The sequence below is a fragment of the Gymnogyps californianus genome, chromosome 1 (assembly GCF_018139145.2).
Source record: "Gymnogyps californianus isolate 813 chromosome 1, ASM1813914v2, whole genome shotgun sequence".
Classification (NCBI taxonomy): Eukaryota; Metazoa; Chordata; class Aves; order Accipitriformes; family Cathartidae; genus Gymnogyps; species Gymnogyps californianus.
The window spans coordinates 74,861,534-74,887,220 of NC_059471.1; the positions used below are offsets into that span (position 1 = coordinate 74,861,534).

The following is a 25,687-nucleotide window of genomic DNA, read 5'->3' on the forward strand; positions in this document are numbered from 1 at the left end:
TCCCTCTGGATGGAGACTGGAGGCTCCCATCCATGCTCGTGCCAAGTGCACTTCATCTCCTGCTCATGGGCCCTTGTGGATCGCTTCAAGCTGTGTATGTGGTGGTGGCAGCGGAGTGTATCTGCTTATCTCAAGTTAAAAACCCGACCCATGTAGCGTGATTCATGTTTTGGCAACCTTGGCTCTGGTACTGCTTTGATCTACGGATCTTTTCGCGTTGCTCAAAATTAATTGCTTAATGTGGGGTATAGCCAGAGACTGTCAAGGAGATGGGAAGAGGAAAGTGGGACGATTAAAAAAAAAACAAAACAAAAAAAACCCCCAAAACACACAAACACAAAAAAACCCAAAGACAAAACCTTAAAATTTTGTAAGGTCAACATAAAGGAGCTATAATATATTGTGTGTTCCCCTTCCCTCCCCCCACCCCCCCCCCCCCCGGTTGTAAGGAAACGTTTTCCTTTGATGCCACAGCCTAAGTTGAGCAACAATAGTTCTTAAGTAATAGGATCTGTGCCACTCCTCAGTGGATGGGTGGTGGTATCCTTTTCTTGTACTGCAGATGGGTGGAGAAGCAGAAATGTTACAGCATGGTGCTGACACTTTGGTCAGAAACTGCCTTGTTTCAGTTAGAAAAACATTGCCATCCGCCCCTCCCCCTTTTTATTCTTTTTCTTCTGGCAGGGTATGCAGTTACCGGTTCCTTGGTTTTTACTTGAATTTCTGCTCTCTAATACTCTGTTCCCTAGCTTCTAGCGGTCCTGTTTTTGTTAGCTTTTTACTCTTAAGGCATGGGGTGGGCTGCCTGCCAGGACAGACCCTGGTCTAACTGCTGACATCTCTGAGGAGTGCTGCAACTAATCTGTTGGGTGTAACAACTTTAATGCTTTTGCCATGTCCATTACAATAGGACACAAAGCATACATGTGCATGATCCTGCAGGAGGGGAATGCGGGCAGTTGGTGGGGAGAAAAATTCCTTCTGTTCCCATACTTAATATTGCTCAAGGCTCAGGACTAGATTAAAAAGGGCGAGTAAGCAGAATCCCTGCCAGGGAAGCTGAGCTATCCAGGATTGTCAAGGAGAGGTCTGAAGGAATGTCTTGAGGAATTAAGGCAGGAGCCACACAGAGCTTTCCCTCTATACTTATTTTTTATTTGCCTTCCTATGAATTTGTAAGCATGCTTGGTTCATAGAAGACCCTCTAGAAGGAAGACAGCATCAGTGTATTTAGAGAAATCAGTCCCGTAAGTCAGCTGAATAAGTGTGCAGATACCTGAACATCTGGGTTTTTTTGTATTCCCAAAACAGGATAGAGAAAATACTAATTAAAGTTTCGTTTTGTTAGTATTGGTAAAGTTGGTTCCTGTTCATGTTAAGAGGATGGCAAAATCAACTTTGAGATTATTCTTATGAATTTACTTTTAATTGTAGTACTTTGTGTATTTATACTGTAGTATGTGTACCTACAGCTGATGCATTTCATTTATCTATATATCGAGAATTATGGAATGTAAGGCTTTATATTATGGATGTATCATTTGCTCGGGAAAATTGCAATAAAAATATAATATACCCTTCACTTACTTGCCAAAAATTAAATTGTAGCTCAAACATGAAATGCCTGATGTCACTCCTACTACCTAAATAGCACTCCTTTCATTTTTTTAGGAGCTTGTGATGTCATCAGCTGAAGCGAAAACATCTACCTCATGACCTGGCATGTAAGTGAAGGAGGAACTCATGTTTAAAAAAAAAAGAAAAAAAAAAATGTGTGTGTTGGTGTTTACAATGTGTAAATTGAACCTCTATACCTTCAACATTCAGATATCACCTTTTAAATGAAAGCTTTCTGGATTTTAAAGGAATATAAAGTCTTTTAAAGGAGAGGAAGTCATAAAAGAAGCTGTTAACAATGAGGTTCCAGCCTGCAGAACTCCTTGTAATAATTTCAGTTAAAATCTATCTTGATGTATCCCATAATGCTTGGAAGGCTGGTAGGCATAGACAGAATAATTTTATCTTACCACAATATTTACATGTGCTGCTTCTACTCCTTTTTATTCTGTGCTTCTTTTCTGGATATAAATTTTGATAGTTGTGATGAATACATACTGTACATGGTGATACCTTTCCTAAAATGAAAAACTCTGGTTGTGTACAAGGTTTAGATTCTTTTACGGACTTGGATACCTCACAGTAGACTTCCTGCAGTTTTGTGACACTTCTTTTTTTTTTTTTTTTTTTTTTTTTTTGCCTTAAGTAAGCAAAAATATTTCAATCCTCTGCAGAGGCGTTTCAGAGATTTTTTAGTCCGCCTGCTCTCTGCTTTTCTTTTATGTGGCTTAAAGGATTAAAGTGCAGTCATTGCTTTGAGGGGCTGATGTCAGCAGTGAGCTGGGTATTCCTAATTAGTGCCAACACCTGTACCTCATTATGAAGCCTCGTTCAAGCTGTCCAGTGAACCGAGGTAGCCGGTCTCTGTTGCATGTCTCTAATGTGATTATAAAGCCCTCTCCTGATGCAAGTTTTATTACTTATTCAACTTTCGGACTGATGTGGAAAGTGAAGCTAAGCTGAGCCATTTGGCTAGCTACCAAAGGTCGTAGGGAGTGGCAAAAAGAAGGGATGCAGTCATCTCAATTTCAAGACTTCTAGTTCAAAGTTTGCTTCTGCTTTGACTGTTTAAATTAAAAAAAAAAAAGGGGGGAGGGGAAGTGGTTTTTTCTAGTTTTCAGTGTCAGATACGCTGAATTTAGAGACCAGATCTACAGACTCCAGCTGAGCTCTGAACGTCTGAGTGCAGTTGCTATTGTGCATAACTCATTGATTTTCTGCAAATAGAGCTTTGGCCTTGACTACTCTTGCACCATCGCTTTGTCTTCGAGGGGTCAGGGCTTAGCAATTCTTTTCTACACAAAACCAGCATTGGTCTCTCCTCCCACCTGATTCTGTACTGTTAGGAAGGCTACAATGCAATGTGCTTTGCCATTGCAGTTGGAAAATATTACCTTGGACAGATTTGACTAATAAAATTAATGGCTCAGCTGAGATGGATCACTATCATGTTTGGGCTTTACAGGCAAAAGTTTAAGCATGGTTACTTTTTTCTAAGTAGTTTTAGTAGGTTTTTAAGAGTTTAGCTTACAGAATTCAAGCATGCAGCAACACAATGCTGGCTGCAGGTTTTGAGTTATTTCCCTGTGAGGGAGGAGAGAGACAGAATAACTTCAGATGCGTATCTTGGAAAGGTTTGAGATAATAAACCTGTAAGAATTCACATGAGAACACCATGCTAGTTATCCAGATTTGGAAAAATTGAAGGAAATCGAAGGGCAGTGGATTCTTAAACTTAAGACATGGAATTGAAAGCCTAGTTATTAAAGGGGTTGAATCTCTGCAGAGTAGAAGAGAACCCAAAAGAAAATCCTGAATGGATAGTGCCCTAAGGTGCATGTAGGCTATATTTGCACAGCATGTTTATTTAATTTCTCTTTAAAAAAAAAAAAAGCAACAACTCTAACACAGTGGGAATGATCTAATCTTTTACTTAATCATTTTGACCAAAATAGCGGTCTACAGTGAACAGCGATTAACAGACTCTTCAGGGCAACTGTATGTGAACTGTCTGGTGGTTGTGCTCATCATTATCAGACAAGATTCTGATTAACGTACTCATTTCAGTATTTACCATGGCCCTATAGACCACCTATCTGATCTGTAGTCCACAGAGGTCAGGTTGGGAACTGATATATTAAAAAAATAAAATAAAATCCATTGCACAGAGCTGAATTGTTATGAGTAAGTCTGGTTTCTGATGAGCTCCCTTACTGAATTAGGCTAATTGCTGTCTCTGATAATGGTCAACAGTGGACACCTAGGGAAAGAAAGCATTATAAAGCTCATATAGACTCTGTTTCTTGTAAAATTTTAACTTTGGGATTTCCAGCAGATTGACATGACATATTGTGTTTAATAGCCCTTGTCCTCCATTTGCCTAATTCTCTTCAATCTGTTTACTTTTCAACCTCTGCAACATCCCGTAGCATTGAGTTTCTCTAAGTAATTTTGTACAAAATTACTTTTTTTTTTTTTTTTCCTCTTAATGACTTTCCTTTGAAGTTTGTTCCATAACTTTGTGTCCCCCTTGTCTTTGGGGCCATGAGAACCAGTGAGTAGTCTCTTCATCCTGTTGCTTCTTTTTACCACTTACGGCAGATCTCTCCTATTCTGCATCCTCTTTTCTCAGCTGGGTAGTTTCAGTCTGTTTAATCTCTTACCCTAAAGCCATGGCACGCTTCCCTTACAGCTGTAGTTCACGTTCTGCAAATACTTTTTCTCCAGTGGTGCCGGGGGGAGCTAGAAGATACTCCTTTGCTCTTAGCCCAAATGAGTGATCTACTAGTGTTGCTCATCCATAAAGCTTTAGCCATGTGGCTCAGCAGGTGTAGCAAATGAAACCAGACAGGCTTGTATCAGTGCTTGTCGCCACTGCTCTTGGGCCTTGCCAGAAGGATGCATCTCTTGTATCAACATGCAGCTCTCCGTGCTGTTCTCCTCCTACAGTAGTTGCTGCTACAGCTGCTTTGGGAATGCCCAAGGACCCCATTTTTAAAGGCATTCAATTAATGTGTGTGTTTTCATCTTCTTAAGACCTTTCGGAAGTGTCCCGCAGGTGCTGCGGCGTGGCTGTGCATGTATTAACGAGGAGCCATAGTTGGTGTTGGGGTAGGCAGCAGTGCTCAGCCTCCCTGGCAGGGACGTCCGAGGGAGCGGGTGGACCGTGCCTGAGCTGCTCCCGGGTCACAGCTTCAGAGTGAACAACCGGTCACTTTTGCTGTTGCAGAGCTGGGGAGGTGGAGGAGGAGTCTCAGGTGGCTTTATTCTGCCGCAGCCCGAGCGCAGGTTCAGTTCTGCCCTCTCTCAATTGCAGAGCCCCTGACAACCGATACAGCTGCAGCCTGCCCCGTGCCCTGCAGCTGTGCAGGGTGAGAGCCTGCAGAGGAGACTGCTTTACAGGTTTATAAAAACCTCACTGACCAACTGGAGTTGCATGTACAAAACATCGACTGTGCAGGTTTTGCATTGTGTCATGGAGTCTTAAGAGTGACTCTGCTGTAAAGGTGTTTTTGTTTGTTTTGTTCAATTTTATAGTTGCATTTTTAGTTGTAACCTCTCCTTTTCTCTCCCCGTTTCTCAGCAGAGATTTTGTTACTGCTCTTGACAGCATGGGATTCAGGTGCAGCAGCTGCAGCATGTTGTGGGCTCTTACCTGTGAATAAAGATGTGGTGAAACACCTCCCTACTTCCATGGCTTGTAGGCATTTCCATTCTTCCCAGTACAGGAGCAGAGAGTGGACGAAGGGATCTGCTTTGGAGTCAGATTCATTATCTCACACCCCTGCAGCTTTGGAAGGTCAGCTGTGATAGTTCCTTATTATCATAGGATGGAAAGGATAGTATTTTCCTGTGCTTTCTGACTCCACCTATTCAAGTACCAGTGCTGTTTGTGATCCACCCTGTGGGTTGCCACCTTTTTTCCTGTGCCAAAAAAAGCCACCTCCATCCACTTACTCAGCTTTAGCACAGCTCAAGTAGGACGTGCTTTCCACTAGGAACAGTAGAAGGGTGGTGGTCTAGTTTTACTCATTTTAATCTTGTTTATTTAGTCAATGGGGAGGAAGGAGGAATTTAGAGGAGTGTTAATGGTCAGTCCTGATCAGCGTGTCCCCTCATTCAAAAAATATATAAGTACTTTGGCTTCAGCTTTGCTGTTTGATGAGAAGTTGAACCTTATGTGGTCTTTAGGATGCATCTCTTGACTGCTTTCTCAAACAAGATGGCATTTTAGAAACCTTGGGCAAGTACAGTTATCCTTTGGTTCCCCTTTCCAGGGTGGCATCAGCCCCAGTGAGCAAGTTTGCTATTTATTTTGTCATTGCTGCACCTTGCATTATGACAGAAAAAACCAGTAATTTTTCTTTCTGCCACTGCTATCTACATAAAAATGGACAAACATCAGTTGGTCACAGTATCTCTTTCATGATGTCTTCTCCCGCCTCAATTTGGTGATTTAGAGAAACCTGGAATGGTATTTATGTTTTTATAAATCTATTTTAAATCTGTCTGACTAAAAGACCCCTCAACGTCTTTGGTGTGTTGTATATTACAGATTGTAGCACATAACATTAAATTAATTGACTGGCCACTAAAATGAATTTAAATTCATTAGTTATTAAGGCAAATTTAGTTGTCTTTTTAAAAAAAGTTTTTTAAACTAAAGAGAAGTGCTTTAACAAATCTTTTGGTAAATTTTTTGCTCGTGTTTTGACACGGAGAACTAAAATAATAGTGCAACCGCATATAAATGTGTCATGTGTGAAATGCTAGAAAATCTAGTAGGATGTCAGTATTCACCCAATGATTTTGAATATTCCAAATATTATTTTGAGTTCTGGCTGTGACAGTACATTCCCTTTAATTGTTCCTATTCAGTGGTCCCCTTGGTGCCCTTTTTTTACTGGAGGAAAACTTTAGCATCAAGATTGTTTATTTTCAACTTGTAAATGAAAACTGTTTCTTGTCAGATGAGGAAAGAAATTATCAACTTAATGTTTCCTATAGGAAAATATTTGTGTTCTTGCTTTCTCTTATCCTTTGAGTAGAATATAAAGGCACAACTTGATGTTTTCTGCCTTTTGCAATCCTTCACGTTTTGTTAGTGATGCAAAACTTTGCAGCAAAGCGGTAAGCCTCTTCAAAGCATTATAAGCAAGAAATAAATGAGTCAAAACAGATAAAATATTTAATGCAGGCTGCTGTTGTTGATTCTTTTATTATTTGAGATTTAGAAAAAACAAAACAAGAACAGTGAAACCTACTTGAATTGATTTGTTAGCAAGTACCAAAAAATTAACTGATTATTTTTAGCAAGTATCTTGCAGGATATGAGAACTTTTGCCTATGGTATTAATAGAAAAGTTGTTTTTCTTAATCCCAAATAGTGCGTACGTTTCTAGATGCTTCCTTCTTTGATAATATTCCCTGCCTGTGTTCCTAGCTGTGATACTAGTTCCTTACCTGTGTTTTGTCCTGAAAGCATACATTAGTACAGCTGGAGAGCAGAGAAATAGATAGAAGTGGGCAACTGCTGGCAGCATCAGGCAGATAGGGCAAAGTGGCGGCTTTGCTTGAACTAATGTAATACTGGTTATTGCCTAATTTTCAATTAAGTAGTGACGCTTCTGTGTTTGGTTTTTTTATCACCCCCACCACCACTCCGCGGTGCAATTTCATCACTGTACAACAGCAGGACAATACTTAGTGACTTAGCACATCACAGGGATTTTTCTTCTGTTTGACTCCACGTGTGCATCAGCAGGAAGGGCAGCGAGTGGTGAGGTTGTGCGATATGCGCTTGGGAGACCTGGATGCAGCTGCCTGCTTTGCCGGGGGCTCCCCGCATGATGTATGACTGCTCTGCACCACAGCTCTGAAATGTCAGGGCTTTCAGTGCTTGCTTAACATGAGCTTATCGTGAGGGTAGATACGGTAAAGACTGCAAAACACTTAGAGCCAAGGTAACGTGAATCATACCAGTTCTTAAAATAGAAAGCCCCGCTAAACGCTCTCTGAGGTTTTTCTGCTCAGTCATATTGGTGAAGCGTGTGCGTGCTGCTCCTGTTTCTTGCCGGCGCTTGGCACGCCCGTGACTGCAGTCTCCTTGCAGATACAATGCATGTGGCCATCTTCGGGTGTCGAAGCCCCTGGGGGAGCTCCTGGGCAGCCAGCTCCTTGTTTACCTGGCTTAGCACTGGGTGCGATAACCTGGTACTGGTCCATTTTTAGTAGCAGTACATCCACATCAGTCTTTCATCAAAGCGGATGTTGTCCTTAGCTTCGTCTTTGTTGAGTAAGTACACGTGGGCTTGTGGGGTTTTCTTTTTTTCTTTTGCCCCTTAGTTATTAGATGCCTCAGTGTTAATGTCAGGTACAAGTTTTCTTCTGAGGGACCCCTGTAAACCAGACAACACATAATCAGTAACTGTGTCTCCCCTGCTGAGGGCTCTTTGGAGCGGACGAACTCCCGGAGCGTGTGTAGCTGGGGTAGGCACTTTTCCGTGACGCATGGTGCATGTGCATAGTTAGAGGGCTGTATGCGAGCTAGCCTCTGCCTCCTGGGGGTTTCCTTCAGGGATCGATTAGCTGCCGTGGAGTTTCCAACAGCCTGACAAGAGGCAGTTTGTTTGTGTGACACTAGCCTGAGGAAGCAAGAGCTGTGATGGCTTCCCTCCGGCGACATGGCGCTCCTCCCTGCCCTGCGGCCTGCCTGCCCTGCAAGCCACCTCAGCCTCCAGCATTGACCTGCTGCGTGGCGGCCGAGATGGCGGCACTCCATGGGCTGCCCATGTGTTTGACGCCGTTGTGACTTTCCTGCTGGGAACTTGTTCCTCGTTTCATCGCGCTGGGGGCTTTGTCGCTGCCCCAGGGAGGGCCCCCTGGCCACGAGGTGGGCTCGGCTGGCGCGGGCAGAAAGGGAGCGCCGGCAGGGAGTCGCGCGCCCTCAGCCGTGCGCAGGCAGCGATACCGGGCACGGTACCCTGCTGAGGGCGGCGGTTCCCTCTCCTGAGGGCCGTGCCCTCGTTCTAGTGTTTCCCCTGACTGGGAGCGATGCCGGGAGGTGGGCGAGGGGCTGGGAGGTGGGTGAAGAGTGTTCACCGGGCCGCAGATGGGCAGACACACCTCAGGCGTGCGAGCGTGGCGATGTCAGGCAGCGCTGGGCTGGTTGTGCTTTTCAGGGGAGGAAGTGCTTTTTTTCTTCTTTTTTATTTTATTTTAAAAAGCAGGCTTTCGCTCAAACTCAGTATGGTATTTTGAAGGAAATAAATATTTTTTGTGTCCAAATCTCTACCGCTGTTTTAGGAAGACAATAGTTGTGTTAATAAACAGCTGGTGTAAAAACAGTGTTGTGTTCAGGAGAGGAAAGTAATTATGAGGACTGAAACAGAGAGGAGCAGAACCACGTGCGCATTGGTGTGTTTGCTTGAATTAATGATAGTCTGATGTTTATTTTTTTAAATTGATTCTGCCCGGATTGGTATAGTCTTCAGGATGCTAATGCTAAAGCTGCAGTGTTTAATGGGCAGAAATATTTCCATGTCAGCCTGGCCTACCTGGCTGCTCTGTGTACAGGCCAACATGTGCAGCTTGCTTCAAAGAGGAAAATAAGGCTGCTCAGTCACTGCCGGGTGTCGAGGAAGCACAGGGAAGAGAGTGCGATTTAATTTCTTTCTAGCCTCTTAGAGAGTTTCTGTTGAGACGATAGTGGCGCTGCGCATGTTGCTGGTGACTTGCTCTTCTGAGAAGGATTTCTGGTTTTTAACAAGCTGCTTGGCATGAGGCGATTTAGCTGAAGGCCTCTGGTGGAAATCTGTCCCCCCTGCCCTCGTGGTGGGTCGATGCACGGACGCAGCACCGGAAATTAAAAGCTGCACTTCTCTTTTCAAGGTGGGAAAGGCAGTTGTACTTGGGATGTGCTGTATTTTATTGTATCGTCAAAGCATGTTATAAATGTGAAGTAGCATCGCTTATCCTCTTTATAAAAAGCAAAATGATGGGCATTAAGTGCTTTGCACTAGACCGAATGATGAATCATCGTCATAGAAGGGCACACGAAATGATGTCAGGGTTCCCTTTTGGCCCATAATCCACAAATGAATGCAGGGAGGGATTATATTTGGGGTTTCTTCATCCTAGTTTTATGATCTATCAGCTGACTTCAGTCCAGAATTTAACTATTTCAGGGGATAAGTCATTCTGGAAGCTGATATTTTGGACTTTTTTTTTTCCCCCCTTCTAATTTTTAAACCCACGGTATCCTTGTGGCAGCTGCCAAATTGCCTTATGTAAAAAGGTAACGTATAAGGAAAACAGCTCGAGACTATGTCTAGTTGCTATTGAACTTCATACAGACCCATGTTATTAGCTAGATTTCTGTAACATGCAGTTCCTTGCCTAGTAAAATTATTTATTTACCTAATGACAAAGGAATCTGCTGTTGCTGGTAGTGCCACTTCTGAAAACTGGCGCATTCCTCCTGTGTTGAATTACAGATTATTATGTTAACCAAGACTTAATATGAAATAGTAGCGAGAAAAGTTTTATTTTGTGGTAGGCCCAGTACAGTCTTCAGAGAATAATTCAAGATTTTATTTTGGGGGTGAGGGGAGGATAGGATAGATGTGGTCACTCTGTTAAAGGGCTCTTAAGTAGAGTAGGGGTATATTACTAATTTTTAAACATTTTCTGGTTAGAGTGAAATAGAGTTACTTTTTTTTTGCTGCACTTCCTTTTCTGTGAATTGTTTAACCTTTCAAACCTTTTCAGTGCAGTAAATATTGCTAACCCAAGTTCCAAGTGGGTGTTTTTTCCAGTTTATATAGCTTTTTTGTGAGATTGGATAGGATATTAAAAAATAATAATAAAAAACCCAAACACGAGTGATCTCTCTTTCTTTAGTTATTTGAAAGGTTGTATTAACTCTACTCATATTTCGTAATTTCCCTGGCAGTTGACTATGAAATTTGACCTATTTAAATGGTTTTACTGTACTACATTTCCTGGAGACCTTTCAAGATAATTTGCTTCCTAATCTAAATTTAACAGTTACATAAACCACATTTTGGAGACTTAGAAATTTCTACCTACTGCCTCTGCCTTTTTTTTTTTTTGTAGACAAGCCATATTGTAAAAATGTAAGTACAGAATTTTAATCTGAGATTTGCATGTAGCTTGTCATTTGTTTTTCATACATAGATGCTGTTTTTCTTTTTAATAAGATAAAGTAGGTTATTTTTTGTCCCACTTGAAAGTTTCCTTAGTGCTGTGGCCAATTCCGTTTTTGTCAGTCTATTTTAAAATGTGAAGAAATAAAATCTCACAGGTCTAGGATATATTTGCGTTACAGTTCTTTGAATTTCTTGGTTGCCTTTTCCTTCTGTATAGGTCTTAACTGAAGCCAGGAAGGAAGGACTGCTACTCCTTGGAGATACTGTTTTGTTCAGAAATCTTGGCTGGATTTAAGGATTCATTTTGTACGCTTGTCACTGATGTCTTGCCTAATATGCTGTGCGAATTCAGACTATGTGAGATACCTCATCCTTCTTTCTGCTAACTCTGTTACTGATGAACTGTGCTGAGGAATGTGTCAGAACGAAAGGATAAGCTTAATAGTTTATTTGGTAAATTTAGTTGTTTACTCTGACGCAAACTGAAAAGGGAAAAACATTTGTTGCTGTTTCTGCAGGTATTTGAAATGGGTTTTTGCTTTGAATAAGGCTCTGAAATTTTGTTAACTGTCTGCTGTTTACATATGCTGCTTGACTGATTTTTTTGAGTAATGCATGGTAACTAGCTTTTCAGAAATGGGAAGTGCCATAAGTCAGTGCAACATTGATTTTCCTCGGGGAGAGGAGAGAATGGTGGTAGGAGCAAGTGGCTGTTTCTTGTTCATTTCCAGCAGTGCAGATATTTGTGAATAAGCAAAAAGGAGCAAACATGATTTAGAAATCGTTAATTACAAAACATCTCCCCTAGATTTTTGGAAATATCAGTGTTATCATTTTAGTCAGATTCTTGCACATGCTGGCTGATACGTTGATTACTCTTAGCTTGGAATCCACGTTTAATTTCAGACAGGTGAGTGCAGGGTGGCTATTTCGTGGTGTTTCTTGAAAGTGCAGTGATGTGCTGGATCCCGCATCAGTTTTGGCTCCAGGGCAAAATTCCCAATATGGGCAGCAGCATTTGGGAAGCCAGGGAAATGCTGGCAGCCTGATGTTGCTGCCCATGGCTGAGGAGAGTGCGTTTCTGGGGGTTACTTTTGGTTGAACACCAGGAGAGTTCAGGGCATCTTGACCTGTGTTGGGGTGTTTAGGTGACAGCAGGGAATGAGGCCAATTTCTAAGTTGCGGTTTTTGTCTTAAGCTGTTGTGAGCAGATCAGGGATACGCACGCAGCCATGGCCTGACAAGTCAGAAATGCGACAGGTGTGGAATATGGTTCAAGTTTAGGAACTGCTCTGGTAATTGATACTAAAAATGATGCCAGAAAATGTTCCATTGCAATAATTGCCTGGAGAGTTGAGTATGTTTTTGCTTGTGACATGGTGATTTCTTACTGTCGCTCCTGTATTTTAATTTTCATTTAAAAGATCCCTGATGGTGAGCATCTTTGGAATTTGTATATGTTGTCATACAAGTGATTGATCAGCTGTTAAGTCCTTCTGTGGATTTAAAAAAAAAAAAAAAAAGGGCAAAAAAAGCTTTAGATCAAGGCGTGTTTTGTTCTTATTTTTAAGGTAATCTGTGCTTGACCATAAGGGTTGAGCACATTTTGAATCCACAGCCAAAGCACCCATACTTACCTTTTAAGATAGTGGGTATCATTACTCAGTGACTGGGAAATAAGGGTTTTCTTGGGCTTTTTTGGGGGGTGGAGCCACTTACCTCTTTTGCTCTGCAACATCATTTCAGTGTTGAGTTGCTTTACTCTCCTTGTTTTTCTTAGCTTGTACATTGGAACTGCTAGAAAGTTTAAACTTTCTAAACTGCTAAAACTAAGTTCTCAAAACTCAAACAAAAAGTTCAACGTGCACATTTGCAAAACGCCTGGATGAAGATAAAGGAAATGGAAGGAGGCTGATGGTTTTAGCTGCTCGCTGTATGGTGTTTCCATCATGCTCGTAATGACAGCTCATCTTTTCTTATCTCTTTTTTCTTTATAACTAGCATCTATTTGAGGCTGTTTTCTAAATTTCTTTTTGAACTATTCTGTGGAAAAAAAAGTATTTCTTATCTGTTATAAAAATCTACTAAATTTTTCATTTTGTGTGTAAAAATAATAATATTTGTTTGATTCTCTTCTGGTGTTGCCACATGCCGTTCATTATAACTGCTACTCTGAGGTAGGAAAAGGGCACTGGCAATCTCATGAATTTATTTCTCACCTTTTCATTAAGTCTTTTGCACATGTTGTTGAAAAAAATTAATTGTGCTCCTTTATTCTAGGCTTTATTGTCACCATAGTTTTCAGCAGTGAAGTTAGAAAAGGGGCAAAGCTGCAATATATGAGAGATTGTACCCATTTCTATGGGATTTTTGGTTCTGCTTGTTTGGTTTGGGTTTTTGATATGCATGGATTGCCCTTTCTTTCTACATTTAGCCCTTTTAGGGATATGTGTGTGTATATATATTTTTATTTTATTTTAATTTCTTCACAGTGCTTTGTAAGTGATAACACATAAATGTGATGGAAGAAGCAGGAATTGAGGCATGGCTGCAAATTGCAGCTTTGCTCTGGACCATATTACCTGGCTAATAGTAACATTGGCTAAAGCTGAGGGACAAACTGGAGGGTGCTGGACTGCTTTGGGAGGAATTGGACTGAAGCTGGGAAAGGTTGACATTGGTTTCCATGTTGTGGGGTCTGGCTTTGCCTCTCCTGTCTTTCTGAACCGAGCGGCTGCTGATTCCTCCGCATTCTGCGAAGGCAGGTGAAGGAGTGAGATGGGAGCTTTACCACAAAACGGGTGTTACTTTGGGATCCCTCTGTAATGGCTAGGGAGTGGAAACATCATTAGTGAGCCTTTCTGATGAGCCCTCACGCTTTGGAGTGGAAGTGAGCTGGAAGTTGTGTGGCAGTCCCAGTGTACGCAAGGGTACAGCAAAAGAGTCTCCTATTAAAAATGAAAGTGAAGCCCCCTGCAGAGGTGGTACTGTTGAATGATGCTGAGGCTGTTACTCCTGCATCATGTGGGGGCATACGGCGAACTTGTAGCATGTTGGTCACTTTAATAACCTGTCTTACTGAGTGCAGCACACCTATGATCTGTTGTAGCTCTGTGGGCTCTTATTCACTGTTGTTGTGGTTAATGTTTTTCCAAAAATCAGTCAGGAATCCAGTGTTATTACTGTTCGGGGCTTTTACCCTATGCGACTGCTTTTTCTGTTTCTGTCTGCTATGATGGAGGTGTAAATCTGTTGCCTGAGCTGCTACAAATCTACTTCTCAAATACAACTTTTGAATTTTTTTTAGTTTTGGTTTGTTGTGGTTTTTTTTTCTCCTGTGGAGTTGTTAGCAGAGGTGTGCTTTCTGTTCTGAAGTTTTTGTTACACTTACCGTTTCTGTGTAAGCTGTCTTTGAAGTAGCCATCTCCTCTCTGCTTTCCCAGTTGCCCAGGCAGAAGTCCAGGCTTCCAGGGTGTTCCCTCCTGCAGTTGTCTCTCTCAACCTCGTGTTTGACCCTACTTTAATTGAATGTTCATGTTGTGCGCTGCAGATAGCTGTCTTTAGTATGGAGTGAAAAGGTTTTATTGCTGCATGTTTATATAGACTGTACGAGATGAGAATCGCCTGCCATAAGCTTTCAGCACCTTTTAACAGCTGCTCAAAAATTCATCTGAACATAAAACCAAAGCAAGCAGCAAGCACTTGCATTTCTTGCTAAGAAGTGGAAGCAAGGAGTACTGCTTGGCACTCCTAGATGCATCTTTTCATCGTCTCCCAAGGTCTTGTAACATGCCTGATGGTCTGTAAGCCAGGGCTGTTTGGAACTGAAGACTGCCAGCAGAGAAGGCGTTGCCATGGGCAGAACCTGCTCCTTTTTAGGGAGAGTTGTGTGCTCTGGGGGGCTGGGTTTGGCTGCTGGAGTGCAAGCTCTCAAATAGGCAATACCATTTTATTTGCTCTTGATTGAAGTCCATTCCTTTGAACTTCCTGAGTTGGCAAGATGAAAGTAGTCTTCTAGTCCTCCCCTCACTACCCAGAAATTAACTTCAAGTCTGGTGCCCCCAAAACATGCACAAAGACAAGCCCTTTTGGCCCAAGTGCATTCTACCGGTCAAACAGCTTTTGCCTAAGAGATTCATGGAAGTTTCTTCATCTGAGTGGTGCCTGCACAAGCGACCTTACATTGCTAGCTGGAAGTGAAGTCCTGCGGTGTTTTGGGTATTTTGTTTTTGATGTCGCTCTTCTGTTGGACACTGGTCTTTGTATACAGTGTGGCTGCCTTGTCTCCCCAAGGTTGCTTGAGCTGTGAGAAGGTGAATTAATGTGAAATTAATTGTTATGTAATGGGAGTTTATAGCTTGCTTAAGTGATACAGATGACACCTTTTGATGTCCTGTCCTGTTGACCAATGTGACCGTCTGTCCTCTCCCCAGGTTAAATACCTGACTCAGAAGTTCTGTATCTACCTGCTTGAAAACTGCACGCATCGCTTCCTTTTTCAACTTCCAAGAGTGTGGGCAATGTCTTTTTATAACAGATAGGTCAAAAGGATTATTTTAAACTTTGAGTGATCATTACATTTAGATTCAGTAAACTCACTCTCTTAAATATAGAGGCTGCTGAAAATTTCCACTAAATTAAACACTTGTGCTGCGAACAACTCAATTGCAATCTCTTCAAAGCCTTTGGACAGACTTCTCTTATCTGGAAATCTTGTTTATCCCATGGTCTTTGGATAATCTCGAGACCCATTGTACAGTAACTAACGTGGAGGGTTTATCAAATGGGATATTTATCTGTGTTGCTTTTTTTAATGGCATGTGGTTTTGTTTAAGAAATGAAGCTGCTTACGTTTCAGGTGTGACTGGGCTGGCACTTCTAATACTGCAGGCATTTCAGGTTCAGCTGTCTGTAACCTACTTGTGCCTATCTTCTGCTTTAAAAAAAAACCAACCAACCAACCAAACGAGTTTTCGTCTATTCTTGCAGAATCATTTTTTACTTCTTTTCTCTAATGATTTGCTCATTCAATCCATTAAAAAGATAGGGGTGATTTTCATTTACTATTATTAATTGTAAAATGTTATTGGTTCTTATTTAACAAATGTAACATTGAGTATTATAGAATGGCAGGACTTATAAGAATGTATATGGATTTCTGTTGGCACTTGTTCTATAGGTGATTGCTATTTTGATCTTTCTTCTATTAAGTAGCGGTGCAGAATTTTCTTCTTCCCTGTTCTCTGTATACGTTACATGTTCAAAAATCAATTTCAAAAAGCTCAATATCTTTTTTTAATAGAACTGGTGCAGCCCACGGCAGTATTTCTCCATGATACCACAGATCACTTCTCAAACTTCTGAAAACCACATTTCTTGTGAACTAAGTGGTGGTCCGATGATTTAAATGAAGTGGCATCAGTCACCATTTTCTGTGACAGTCCCTATTTAAAATCTGCCTTTTGTTTTGCATGGATGCCTTTGGGTGTTTTTGCCCTTACATTTCTAAATCCTTGCCTTGTTGTGCATCCACCTTATTTCCTGGCCTCCACCCATCTCTCAGCTAGTGACTGCCACCATGGCAACTCTTCCTCTGGCTGAACAGATGGGACATTGAGTCTCCTCCGAGAGCAGAGCGCCGCTCACGCCCTGCCGGGAATCAGCTGGCGGGTTGCACTCCTTTCTGCAAAATTTAAAGCAAACTCTGCCCAGCAGAGGCATGCTGGTTTTGAGGGTGCTCAGTTTCACAAATAATACTGTGGTCTAATAGTTGCTTGCAGAAATAAAACGTAGTGGCTGAACTGGGATTATTTCTGTGCCTGAAAGCTCTTCAGAGGAGCTTTGCCTTTAGTGCAGGAGCTTGGCGTCAGCCAGCAGCCGGTGATTTTCTGGTAGAATGGTTGCCATCAAGTTTTTTTTTCTCTTTAGGATGCGTCAGGATGAAACGCCACAGGCATCTAAGCACCAGTGACAGTTCAGACAATGAGAGTAAGTAATACCTACTAGTTTTTCTTTGGTCTGTCACCCCCTTGTGGTTTCCTTCTGTGGTTTGAGGGCAAACCGTTTCACCTCTTACAATTAAAAAAAATGTTTCTTGCTTGATTTCTTTTTGCATTCTGTAGTCTTTGGTGTTCTGAATCCTGTTACAGGAGGAAAATGAGGCGAAGGATCCTGTAAACCTGGGGGGAGTTTTGAGTCTACTTAGGATTTGATGAGAAACTTATGTGTCTTTCCCTTTCAGAGTTGGGAAAAAGAAATCTGTAATTCAAGAGAAATTTTACTGTCCAGAGTTCCATTTTGTAATTATTTTTTTTAAAGGAGTCCTGTTGTCTCTTGTTGTGCAGAGCCTCAACTTTAAAATTACTTGGGGTGGCAAGCTATTCGAGCATTAATATGTTAGATAGAGTTATAACCAGCTTATTGATTGTTATGTTATCTTATACTGGTTCTTGATCTATTCCACTTTGCTCTGTTATACAATTTAGTAAAGTTATATTTTAAATGTCCCTTGGCATACATCTGCCTGAGGTTGCATCTTCCCATTTTATCCGCAAAAAAACCCCTGTATGACAGGGTCTTGTTTGTTTCTTATAAACCTGTGCCTATCTAATAACTCTATACATAATGATGATTCATTGTCGTATTTGTTGCGAGTCATCAATGTATCCTGTACTGAAATAACATTTTGCCCAATAATGTCTAGACATCCCACTATGATTTTTTGCGTCTCTCATCAGCATGCTTTAGTATCGTTGCTTTTTTGTTTGTTTTTTTAGCACTTGCAAACTCTGTCCTTGGTTTTGCTCCTCCTTCCACTTTGTTAGAAAGGAAATGAAGGAAAGTGGTCTGCCTGCTTGTTTCTGTTTTCTCATGCTTGTATTGGGCAGAGCAGAATGTACCCATAAACTCAATGTGCTGTGGTTTTACAAAGAACAAGTGGAACAGGAGGAGCTGTAATCAAGCCTACAGACTGCCTAAGAGTTTTTTGCCCACGTCTTGTCAAAAAATTATGGTAATTCAAGAGATTGGAGTGCCTTGTGTTTTTTACTGAAAAATTAAATGAATTGAAATGAGCTATAATGGTCCTTTTTTCTTTCTTTTTTTTTTTCTAACAGGTCCTTCTACTTCCTTTTCTTCTTGTTCGAAATACAGGAGCAAGTCAAAAACACCAGCAAATGAACAAAAGAAACCTGCTGAGGTAAGAACCAGGGTTAAAGATTGGTTGCTGGTAGTTTTTTGTCATGTCATTCTCATGTTTCTAAGCCTTGAAATCGTGAGCTTTGAACTAGCGCCAGTGAGTCCTTTTGTCACCTGTCAAATTCTCCATGAAACTGTGTTTTCCCCACTGTGTGAGTATTATAGGAGCTCTGCTGTTTGATGTCCCAAAATGACTTATGGCATTTGCAGACAGTAACATGTAGTTCTTTCTTCCCCTGAAATTTAGTCTCATATTGAAATAGAAAAAGCTGGGATGGTCTTACGATTTGAGAGTGTGCCACTGAAAGAAGTGGTTCGTGTGTATGTGTATGGGAGTGATACTTTCTGCTTTAGGATAAAACAGTGGGACACTTAAGTGGGCAGGATAGGTATGAACAGTGCTTACTCATCTTCTGCCACTTTCTCACCCTTGGCTTTTTACCTTCAATAAAGCTTTTTTACTCTGCCATCTCCACCTGTTAGGACCTCTACACTTATCACCACTGTCACTGGATCTGTATTCACCAACTGAATAAATTGGCGTTTATGCACAATCCAGTGCTCAAATCCATCCTATGGTAGCCCTTTTTGGGGAGGATTTGTTGGCTGCCTTCTCCAAATTTGATGCTTGCTTTCTTAAGGGCTGAAGTCAGATAATAACTGCAAATGGGAGAAATGTTTCTTGTAGCTAATTCCCCTTACTTGCTATCACATTCCCCACGAATGAGTCCTTCAACATGCTAGTATGACTGTTGATGCCTGAGGTTACTGAAAAAAAGACTGACAAAACCCACTTTGCTTCTCTAGAATTTAAAGCTGAGAGTTATGTCCCAGAAGTAATTTTGTGTACTGTACTAGCAGCTTTTTACCTGCTTAGATACTACTGTGAGAGGTTGCATAAACTATATCGATTGTGCTCATACAGCAAAAGCTATTCAGCAAACATACTTCATGCTTCTTTTCTAAATGCTGCTAAGTAGATGAGTTTGGTTTGGTAAGAACAAGGTAAATGTTACAGAACATGTCCTTTCTTTGGAAGCTTCATTTTTATCACAAGTTAATTGAAGAAAACTCACTGATTCATTTCTGAAAGAGAATCTTGCATGAATGTTTCAATAAAAGCAAAATTAGCCAGAACTAGCTACATAGTGTTTTAATTGCAGTCACCAAGAAGGTTAAGAAAAGCCTGCTATGGTTTTTACCTTTAAAATGTTGGTCTGAGGATTATGGTTCTGTAAGAATTTTAATCTTAAAACAGCTCGTGGCTACTGAGGTCTTGTAATTGTTGCTCATGTTTGCCTAGGCAGTAGCTTTGTTACTAGCCAAGCTGGGCAAATGGGAACTGAAACACGTACACTGCCAGACTTGTTGCTGTTTCAAATACACCTCAGTGCTAGTCCCTTGCCAATCCCTTCTTTCTGCCCAGCCATCCAGCTTTCTTCTTGTATCTCTTCCTCTTAGGGATTGTCCTATTACTGTTTTCTTTGCCTTTGCTCCATGCTGTCTTTCCATGCATATGTACACTATAAACAATAATTATGAAGGTGTGGTCCATATAGCATACAAGTGTTCTGTTTACGTACCTTCTAGGAATTAAAATGAGCAGTGTTTCAGTTTCCCCTCTTGAGATCTTCTTTGCTGCTTTCTACCTGTTCCAAGACAAAAATCTTGAGCCCTTTAGTGCTTGAAAATATGAAACTTTGAAGATCAAAATCTGGAATATACACTTGAAATTTAAAAAGTGTATTTCATAACATCATCCTTCCAGTCATACTGGCATCTTTTTGTCATCTTTCATTTAAGATCCCCCTCTCAGGGAAAAAAAAGAAAAAAGAAAAAAAAAAAAGAAAGAAATCTCAAACCTTAGAATGCGTCCTCTCCTGGAGGAGTGTCCCAAGTACAATATTTAAAAGAACCCTGAAAAAAAAATAAAGTCCTCTGGGAAAGGGAATGGAAGGGAAGGTGACAATAATAGTCTCTACCACTTGTACGTAAGACTCTTGGCTATCCTTCCAGTTATTCCTTTCCTTCTGCTAGAAGGAAGCACTTCTTCCAACCCCTTGAAAAGCATATGCTGGAGAGTGTATTACATGAAATGCTGTTGTCAGTAGAGCATTGAAATTGATTATTTATGCACCGAGTGGTGACAAGGGTGTAAAGCAAAGACTGAAAAGAGACCCCACCACACACCCTTCCAAAAATCATGTTGTAATTCCACAAGTTTTTTGTAGTAATAGTTATCTAATATCTATTAGATAGAAATTTAAAATTTCAGGCTGACAGCATCCCTTTAGCAAGGGCTCTCTTTAACAAGTTGGCATTGCTCTCCTTTCATTCACCTCGGCTTGCCAGGCAGCAGGCTGTTTCTTGAGTTAGTGATGCAGAAAATGTAAAAGGTCAAATCTATAAATAGCTGTTTGGGAATATTTTTGCTCATGGTCTTCATACATTAATTTTTCTTTCATGCCAGTAAGCCTGGCTTTCTCAATTAAATTGCATGTGAATACATAGGCTTTTTTTCCACTTCCTCAGCCATCTCCAGCCCAACCCAAGTACCTGGGTTCTCTCTCCAAATAAAAGCTTGGTTTTGGTACTGTGACCAACAAGCAAGTTAGTGTATCTGTCAGTTGCTTCACAGGACTTGTCTGTATGTGCCATGGTCCTCTGTGGTCGCCTATAAAAAATGATGAGTGGCTGCAGTTGAGGACTGCTCTGCCTTGAATTGCCTCCGAGGCGCTTCAGAATTGAGGCGGGTGTGGGGATGGCCTCAGTGGAGCGAGGTCGTCTGATGTTACTGCAGGGCAAAGGGGTGCAGTGTTAGAGTAAAAATGTCAAAGCCCGTTCCCAGAGCCTGACTTACCCCAGGGGTTTACATCAATGCAGAAGGGATGTTACTGGGTCAGACCTGGGGTCTGCTTACCCCATTCTCCTCCTTGGAGAAGAAGGTGAGCACAAGGCAAGCCTGTAATGACACTTCTTCAGACCATGGTGTTTCTCTACGTGATTTCAAAAGCAAGACTGTGACTCTTTCTTGGTGCTCCCCTTCTGGATTACAATCTATCACAAACTACTGAAAGGGTGACTTAAAAATTCTGCTCTCCGATTAGCTTTAGCATTTACTTTGAATAAGTAAATTGTGTTAAGGTTACAGGCACACCAGTAGTGTAAGTCATAACAGTTTTTCAGACCTTTATGATGTTGTTGGCCACATGCCATTCGTGATGTTGCCCCTCACGGATTTAAACGTAAGCAGGAGGGGCTCATGGGCCTAAGCAGTAGGCTGTGTGGGAGTAGCAGGGTAGGAGGCATTTGGATGTCTGGCTCAGCATGAAGCCTGTACTTTGTAGTTTCCTGTCTCTGTGGAAGTTGCAGCAGAAAATGATGGCAGAGTAGTTGGAACCATTTTTGCAGGGAAAACCTATTAGCTGGACCGTCCCGAATGACTGACCGTTTCTTTTCCCTTAGGCTAGTGGGGTCACAAAAGAGCCCGAGAGATCTTTATGACACTCAAGCTTACATATGGTTGTTTTTTTTTCCAGTCCCCTCTCCCTCTTGAAACTGTAAAGGAGTTAAGTTAGCATTGTGCTTTTTTTTTTTTAACCCTTCCCATGTAAGATGGCAGTATTTTACCTCTCTTTGCAAATAGGGTTTTGAATCTCACAGCAATAGTAATTTTTAATCCCTCATTGCTGATAGTGACAGCTGTGTTATCATGTGAAATGTAGCTTGTCTTCTACAAGTAAATGATCTGCTTTCATTACTTGGGTATGTGAAACTTTTTTTAGTGGCATTTAACTGCCACATAAATCGTAGGTCTTGATCCTGAGGATCACGCTGTAAGACTAGACTCTTGGCAGAAAATGGATTCTTTTTGCAGTTTGAAAGTGGTTGGTTTTGTTCTGTGAATGAATAGGCAACATGGTTAAATCATATTGCTTTGCATGTGCTATGCCTAATAGACTAGGAGACTGTTACCTTTATGTGCATGCGTACCTTAGTAAATTCTGAATTAACTTGGACATCTGTACAGGCTTCTCAAGACCTCTGGCGAATGTGCCTTATGTGTTTCAGTGAGCTGCATTTTAGCCTGCTTGGGTTAGTTTATTAAAAAAAAAAAAAATTACAGTACTTTTATATAAGTCAGAGGTGCAACCTCATTGGTTATTTTTATGATCTTTTTTGCTTTGAGATACCGTCTCAGGCTATTTGAACTCTTTAGCAAGAGGTGACCCAAATGCATAAGGGCATGGAAAAGCTTGCTTGTGAAAAGGCTGAGCTATTTTACCTTTGGAAGTGAATGAGCAGGCGTAACAGTAAAGTATGAATAGTCTGGAAACAGCAGAGCTAGAGCTTCAGTCCTGCCTGTCCTTGTGATGGAAGAATTGGGGAGGAAAGGCAGGGGGGTGGTGAATGAGGCCAAAAGTTAGGAAATCTGTAGCAATTAAAAGGATATCCTTTCCATGCATCATGTAATTAGACTGTGAAGCTCATCTGCTACAGGAAGTTGTTGAGACTGAGAATTAAACAAGATTAAAAAAGGAATTGGACCGATGATAACGAGTACAGATTTTTCTAAATATCTGTATAAATTAATACCATTTTAAAAATTAATTGTTAGGATTAATCCCAAAATCCGAAGCTTATGTCTGATTAGCAACCAGAAGGAAACTTGACATGTTCTTGCACATTCTTCTGGCTCATGAGATACTGTCAGAGACATGATGTTAGGTAGAGTTGATTTAGTATCTAATTTCCTGGCTTTTCCTATACATGCTTGTAAAGGAGGCTAGGAAGATTCATGGCTACTTAAAAGAAAATACAATATTTCATTTGCTTGAGTCCTGGATAATCCATAAAAATAGTTTTAGGGAGTAGGGGTTTGAACATTAGGATTTACTGCAGTGCATGTCCAAATTGTGTGGATGTTTGAGAACTACAAATTTAATGCTATACTTACTCCTGTCTGTCCCAGCTTTTTTATCATCTTAAGTTTTTGAGTCCAGTCAGTATACATTCCTGGAACTGTAGCTTCATTTCCATTTTAAAATTATGTTGCCTTTTATTTACTTTGCTACCAAAAAAACCCCAACCAAACAAAAAACCCACCGTGTCTTTAGTCTCCAGAGTCCTCTATAGTAAGTTACCTTAATTCAGAAACTTCGTGCCCAGATTGCAACGTATTCACAAGAAAAATTCTACCTCTCCAGGATAAGCTCACCAAATTTTGTACTTAGAGCTTCATCCTCTGTAAATGGGCAGTCTTTTGCGCATACTGTGAAACACCTATACAAAGATTAAAATATGCTCAGATACCATGTGGCTATATTACACTTGTAATAGGTCACATTACAATTTGGCTTTTGTTTTATTATTTACAAGATGATTTTAGGGGTGAACTGCTGCTTTATAAGTGTGTTTAAATTTTATTGAGGGTGTTCTATTTGAGAGCTACAATAGTAGAGTAAGCTTTAATGCTTATGGGTGCTTATGGGAATAAAAAAGTTACTAGATCCTTTGAAAGGTGAATAAAAAAAGATGATTTGACAAACTCTTGTGTAATTTACTTTACACTTTACAGAAGGTGCTTACTGTAGTTTGAGTGTTTGGTACCTGGAATTTCCAAGTTGGTCTTCAAGATGGATTGTGAAAGAGACCAAAAATCCAGGAAAATACTAGCTGTTTCAGCTTTCTTTGGTTAGAGAGGATATTGGCCCTCCTTCCACGCTGTTTTCTGTAAAGGATTTCTGAGAGTATACTCTTGCGGGGGAACAGGACGGGACAGAGTAGTTCCCTCCTGCCTTTTAAAAATCATGGCTCTGTGTTTCTGGAGGAGCGGGTCTTCTGACTCCCTAAGCGGTGGGCACGAGGAACAGAAATGCATGTTGCTGACTCGCTCGGGGCTCTGCTGGGCGCAGGGGAAGCCTTAGGACTGGAGCAATTAGATACAATGCAGCAGAAATCCCACTTTGATTGTAACAACAGAGCAGTTAACCCATAATTTACTTAAACCTTTGAGGTGTGGTTCCTAGTCATGGCCTAGGTGCCTGTGACAAGTGGCTTACCCTTGTTGGGGGTTTGTAAGCAGGTGGTCAAAGTACCCGAGAGCTCAGAGAGTGTCACAAGAAGAAATATTGGTTTTCTTTCCATTTTTAAGAGATGACGCAATCCATTTGTTTCCCCTTACACATGCATTTGGGCAAGACAAGGTGAATGAGCAATGGCATCAGTCAGCTTCAGTAGTAGCTTGCAGAGGGGTATTGGAAAAGGTATTTGACTTTTTTCTTCTTCTTTTTTTTTTTTTTTTTAAATGTGGTTTTAGGTTTGCAGTGGTCATGAATAAAAGGTGCCTGACAGTCTGTGCAGATCTGATGTTTGAATTGTTCAGCGAAGATGGGGTTTGTAGAAGGCTGTTGTATTGTCAAGACCCACTCTCTGTCTTCGATGCTAATATTTTACTGTAATTCTCTATAGCATTACTTGTATCCTCCCTGATATCTTTAGTGGATAAGGATACTTCACACAAAATAGTGTTCTTTGTTTCACAGGCTTGATTTATTCACAGAGTAAGCACAGGAGGGTCCTGTGAGGAAGATTATATATTGAATTTTCATAGAGTGCTTCCAGAAGGAGTTCAGGTTAAAGTCATAGACAGCTTTTGGTGAAGCATTTATAAATAGATTCTAAGAAGTTAATTTTCCTTGGACATACTCTTCTAACATAATTTGCAAATAGGACTCAGAAGTCTGAAAAACAAATAAAACATATGAACCATATCTTCCCTTCCACAGCTCCCTGATATTGTTGTTGCTTGGTGTGTTAGTGCCATGAGGGAGCAGAGCATCCTTATTTCTGGAGAATTTTTGTAGAATTTAGCTTTTAAAGGCTTTAGAGACAGCAGTGCATCTCTGCAGAGGTGACTAGGAAGTTCTCATTGCCTCAGCAAATCCAGGCAGACTTTTACTGCAGAGCAAAAAGCTAATCTTGACCAAAAAACAAAGTCTGCTCTTCCGGATTTAAGCCCCAACTCTAAAGCATGAAATAATTATTAGAATTTCTCAACAAAATGATTATGATTATTATTATGACATAAGCAAACACATTTTTCATGGACGTCATTCACTCAGTGCTGCACTGTTTTCAGCTGAAACTAAAAATTCCTGTCAGCAAAAGGAAATGGCGAGTTCAGATCAAGCAGTCTTGCATGGTAAGCAGGGCTAAAACTTATCTCTTCTTTCATGCTTTCAATTGCTAAAAATATTTTTTTAAAAATCCCACCATCACACAGTAACTTCTGTGAACGCTTACAGCAGTAGGGAGTATCCCGTTTCTCTGTGTATGGACCTGGCTCTGCTAGCTGCGGTCAGTTGTAGCTCAGCTCTGCAAGGCCCTTCTCTATTGTGGTAAAGACACACAGTGGTAGCTGAGTCCACTCTTGGAGTGATGTGTCCGGATGGGAATGCCTTATTAGCCTAAACCTGGCATGCTCATTTTTCAGGTCTTCTCAATATGTATGATATTACAGATTATATTAAAATAAAGTTGAAGGGTTGTGTTTTATGTATGGTAAGAAATAGAACTGCTTTTGGGTGACTGAAAGGTGACCACTGCACTTCATGGGCTAACTGTGGAAGTGAAGGTGGTCCTTGCCAAGAGGAGAGTATGTGCTGTGGAGTGGACTAGCTGTTGCTTTATGGATACAGTTA

General features: G+C 41.0%; 1 protein-coding gene across 1 annotated transcript in view; it reads left to right on the plus strand.

Annotated features, from left to right (window-relative positions):
- Positions 1 to 1,652: 1,652 nt before the first annotated feature.
- The window catches only part of JADE3 (jade family PHD finger 3), a 46,582-nt gene continuing 22,547 nt past the window's right edge, over positions 1,653 to 25,687 (plus strand). The window contains exons 1-3 of the mRNA XM_050902402.1: positions 1,653 to 1,724; positions 16,716 to 16,775; positions 17,903 to 17,985. Coding sequence (XP_050758359.1) covers positions 16,727 to 16,775; positions 17,903 to 17,985 — 132 coding nt within the window. The 5' untranslated portion in view covers positions 1,653 to 1,724; positions 16,716 to 16,726. The remainder of the gene's footprint in view (positions 1,725 to 16,715; positions 16,776 to 17,902; positions 17,986 to 25,687) is intronic.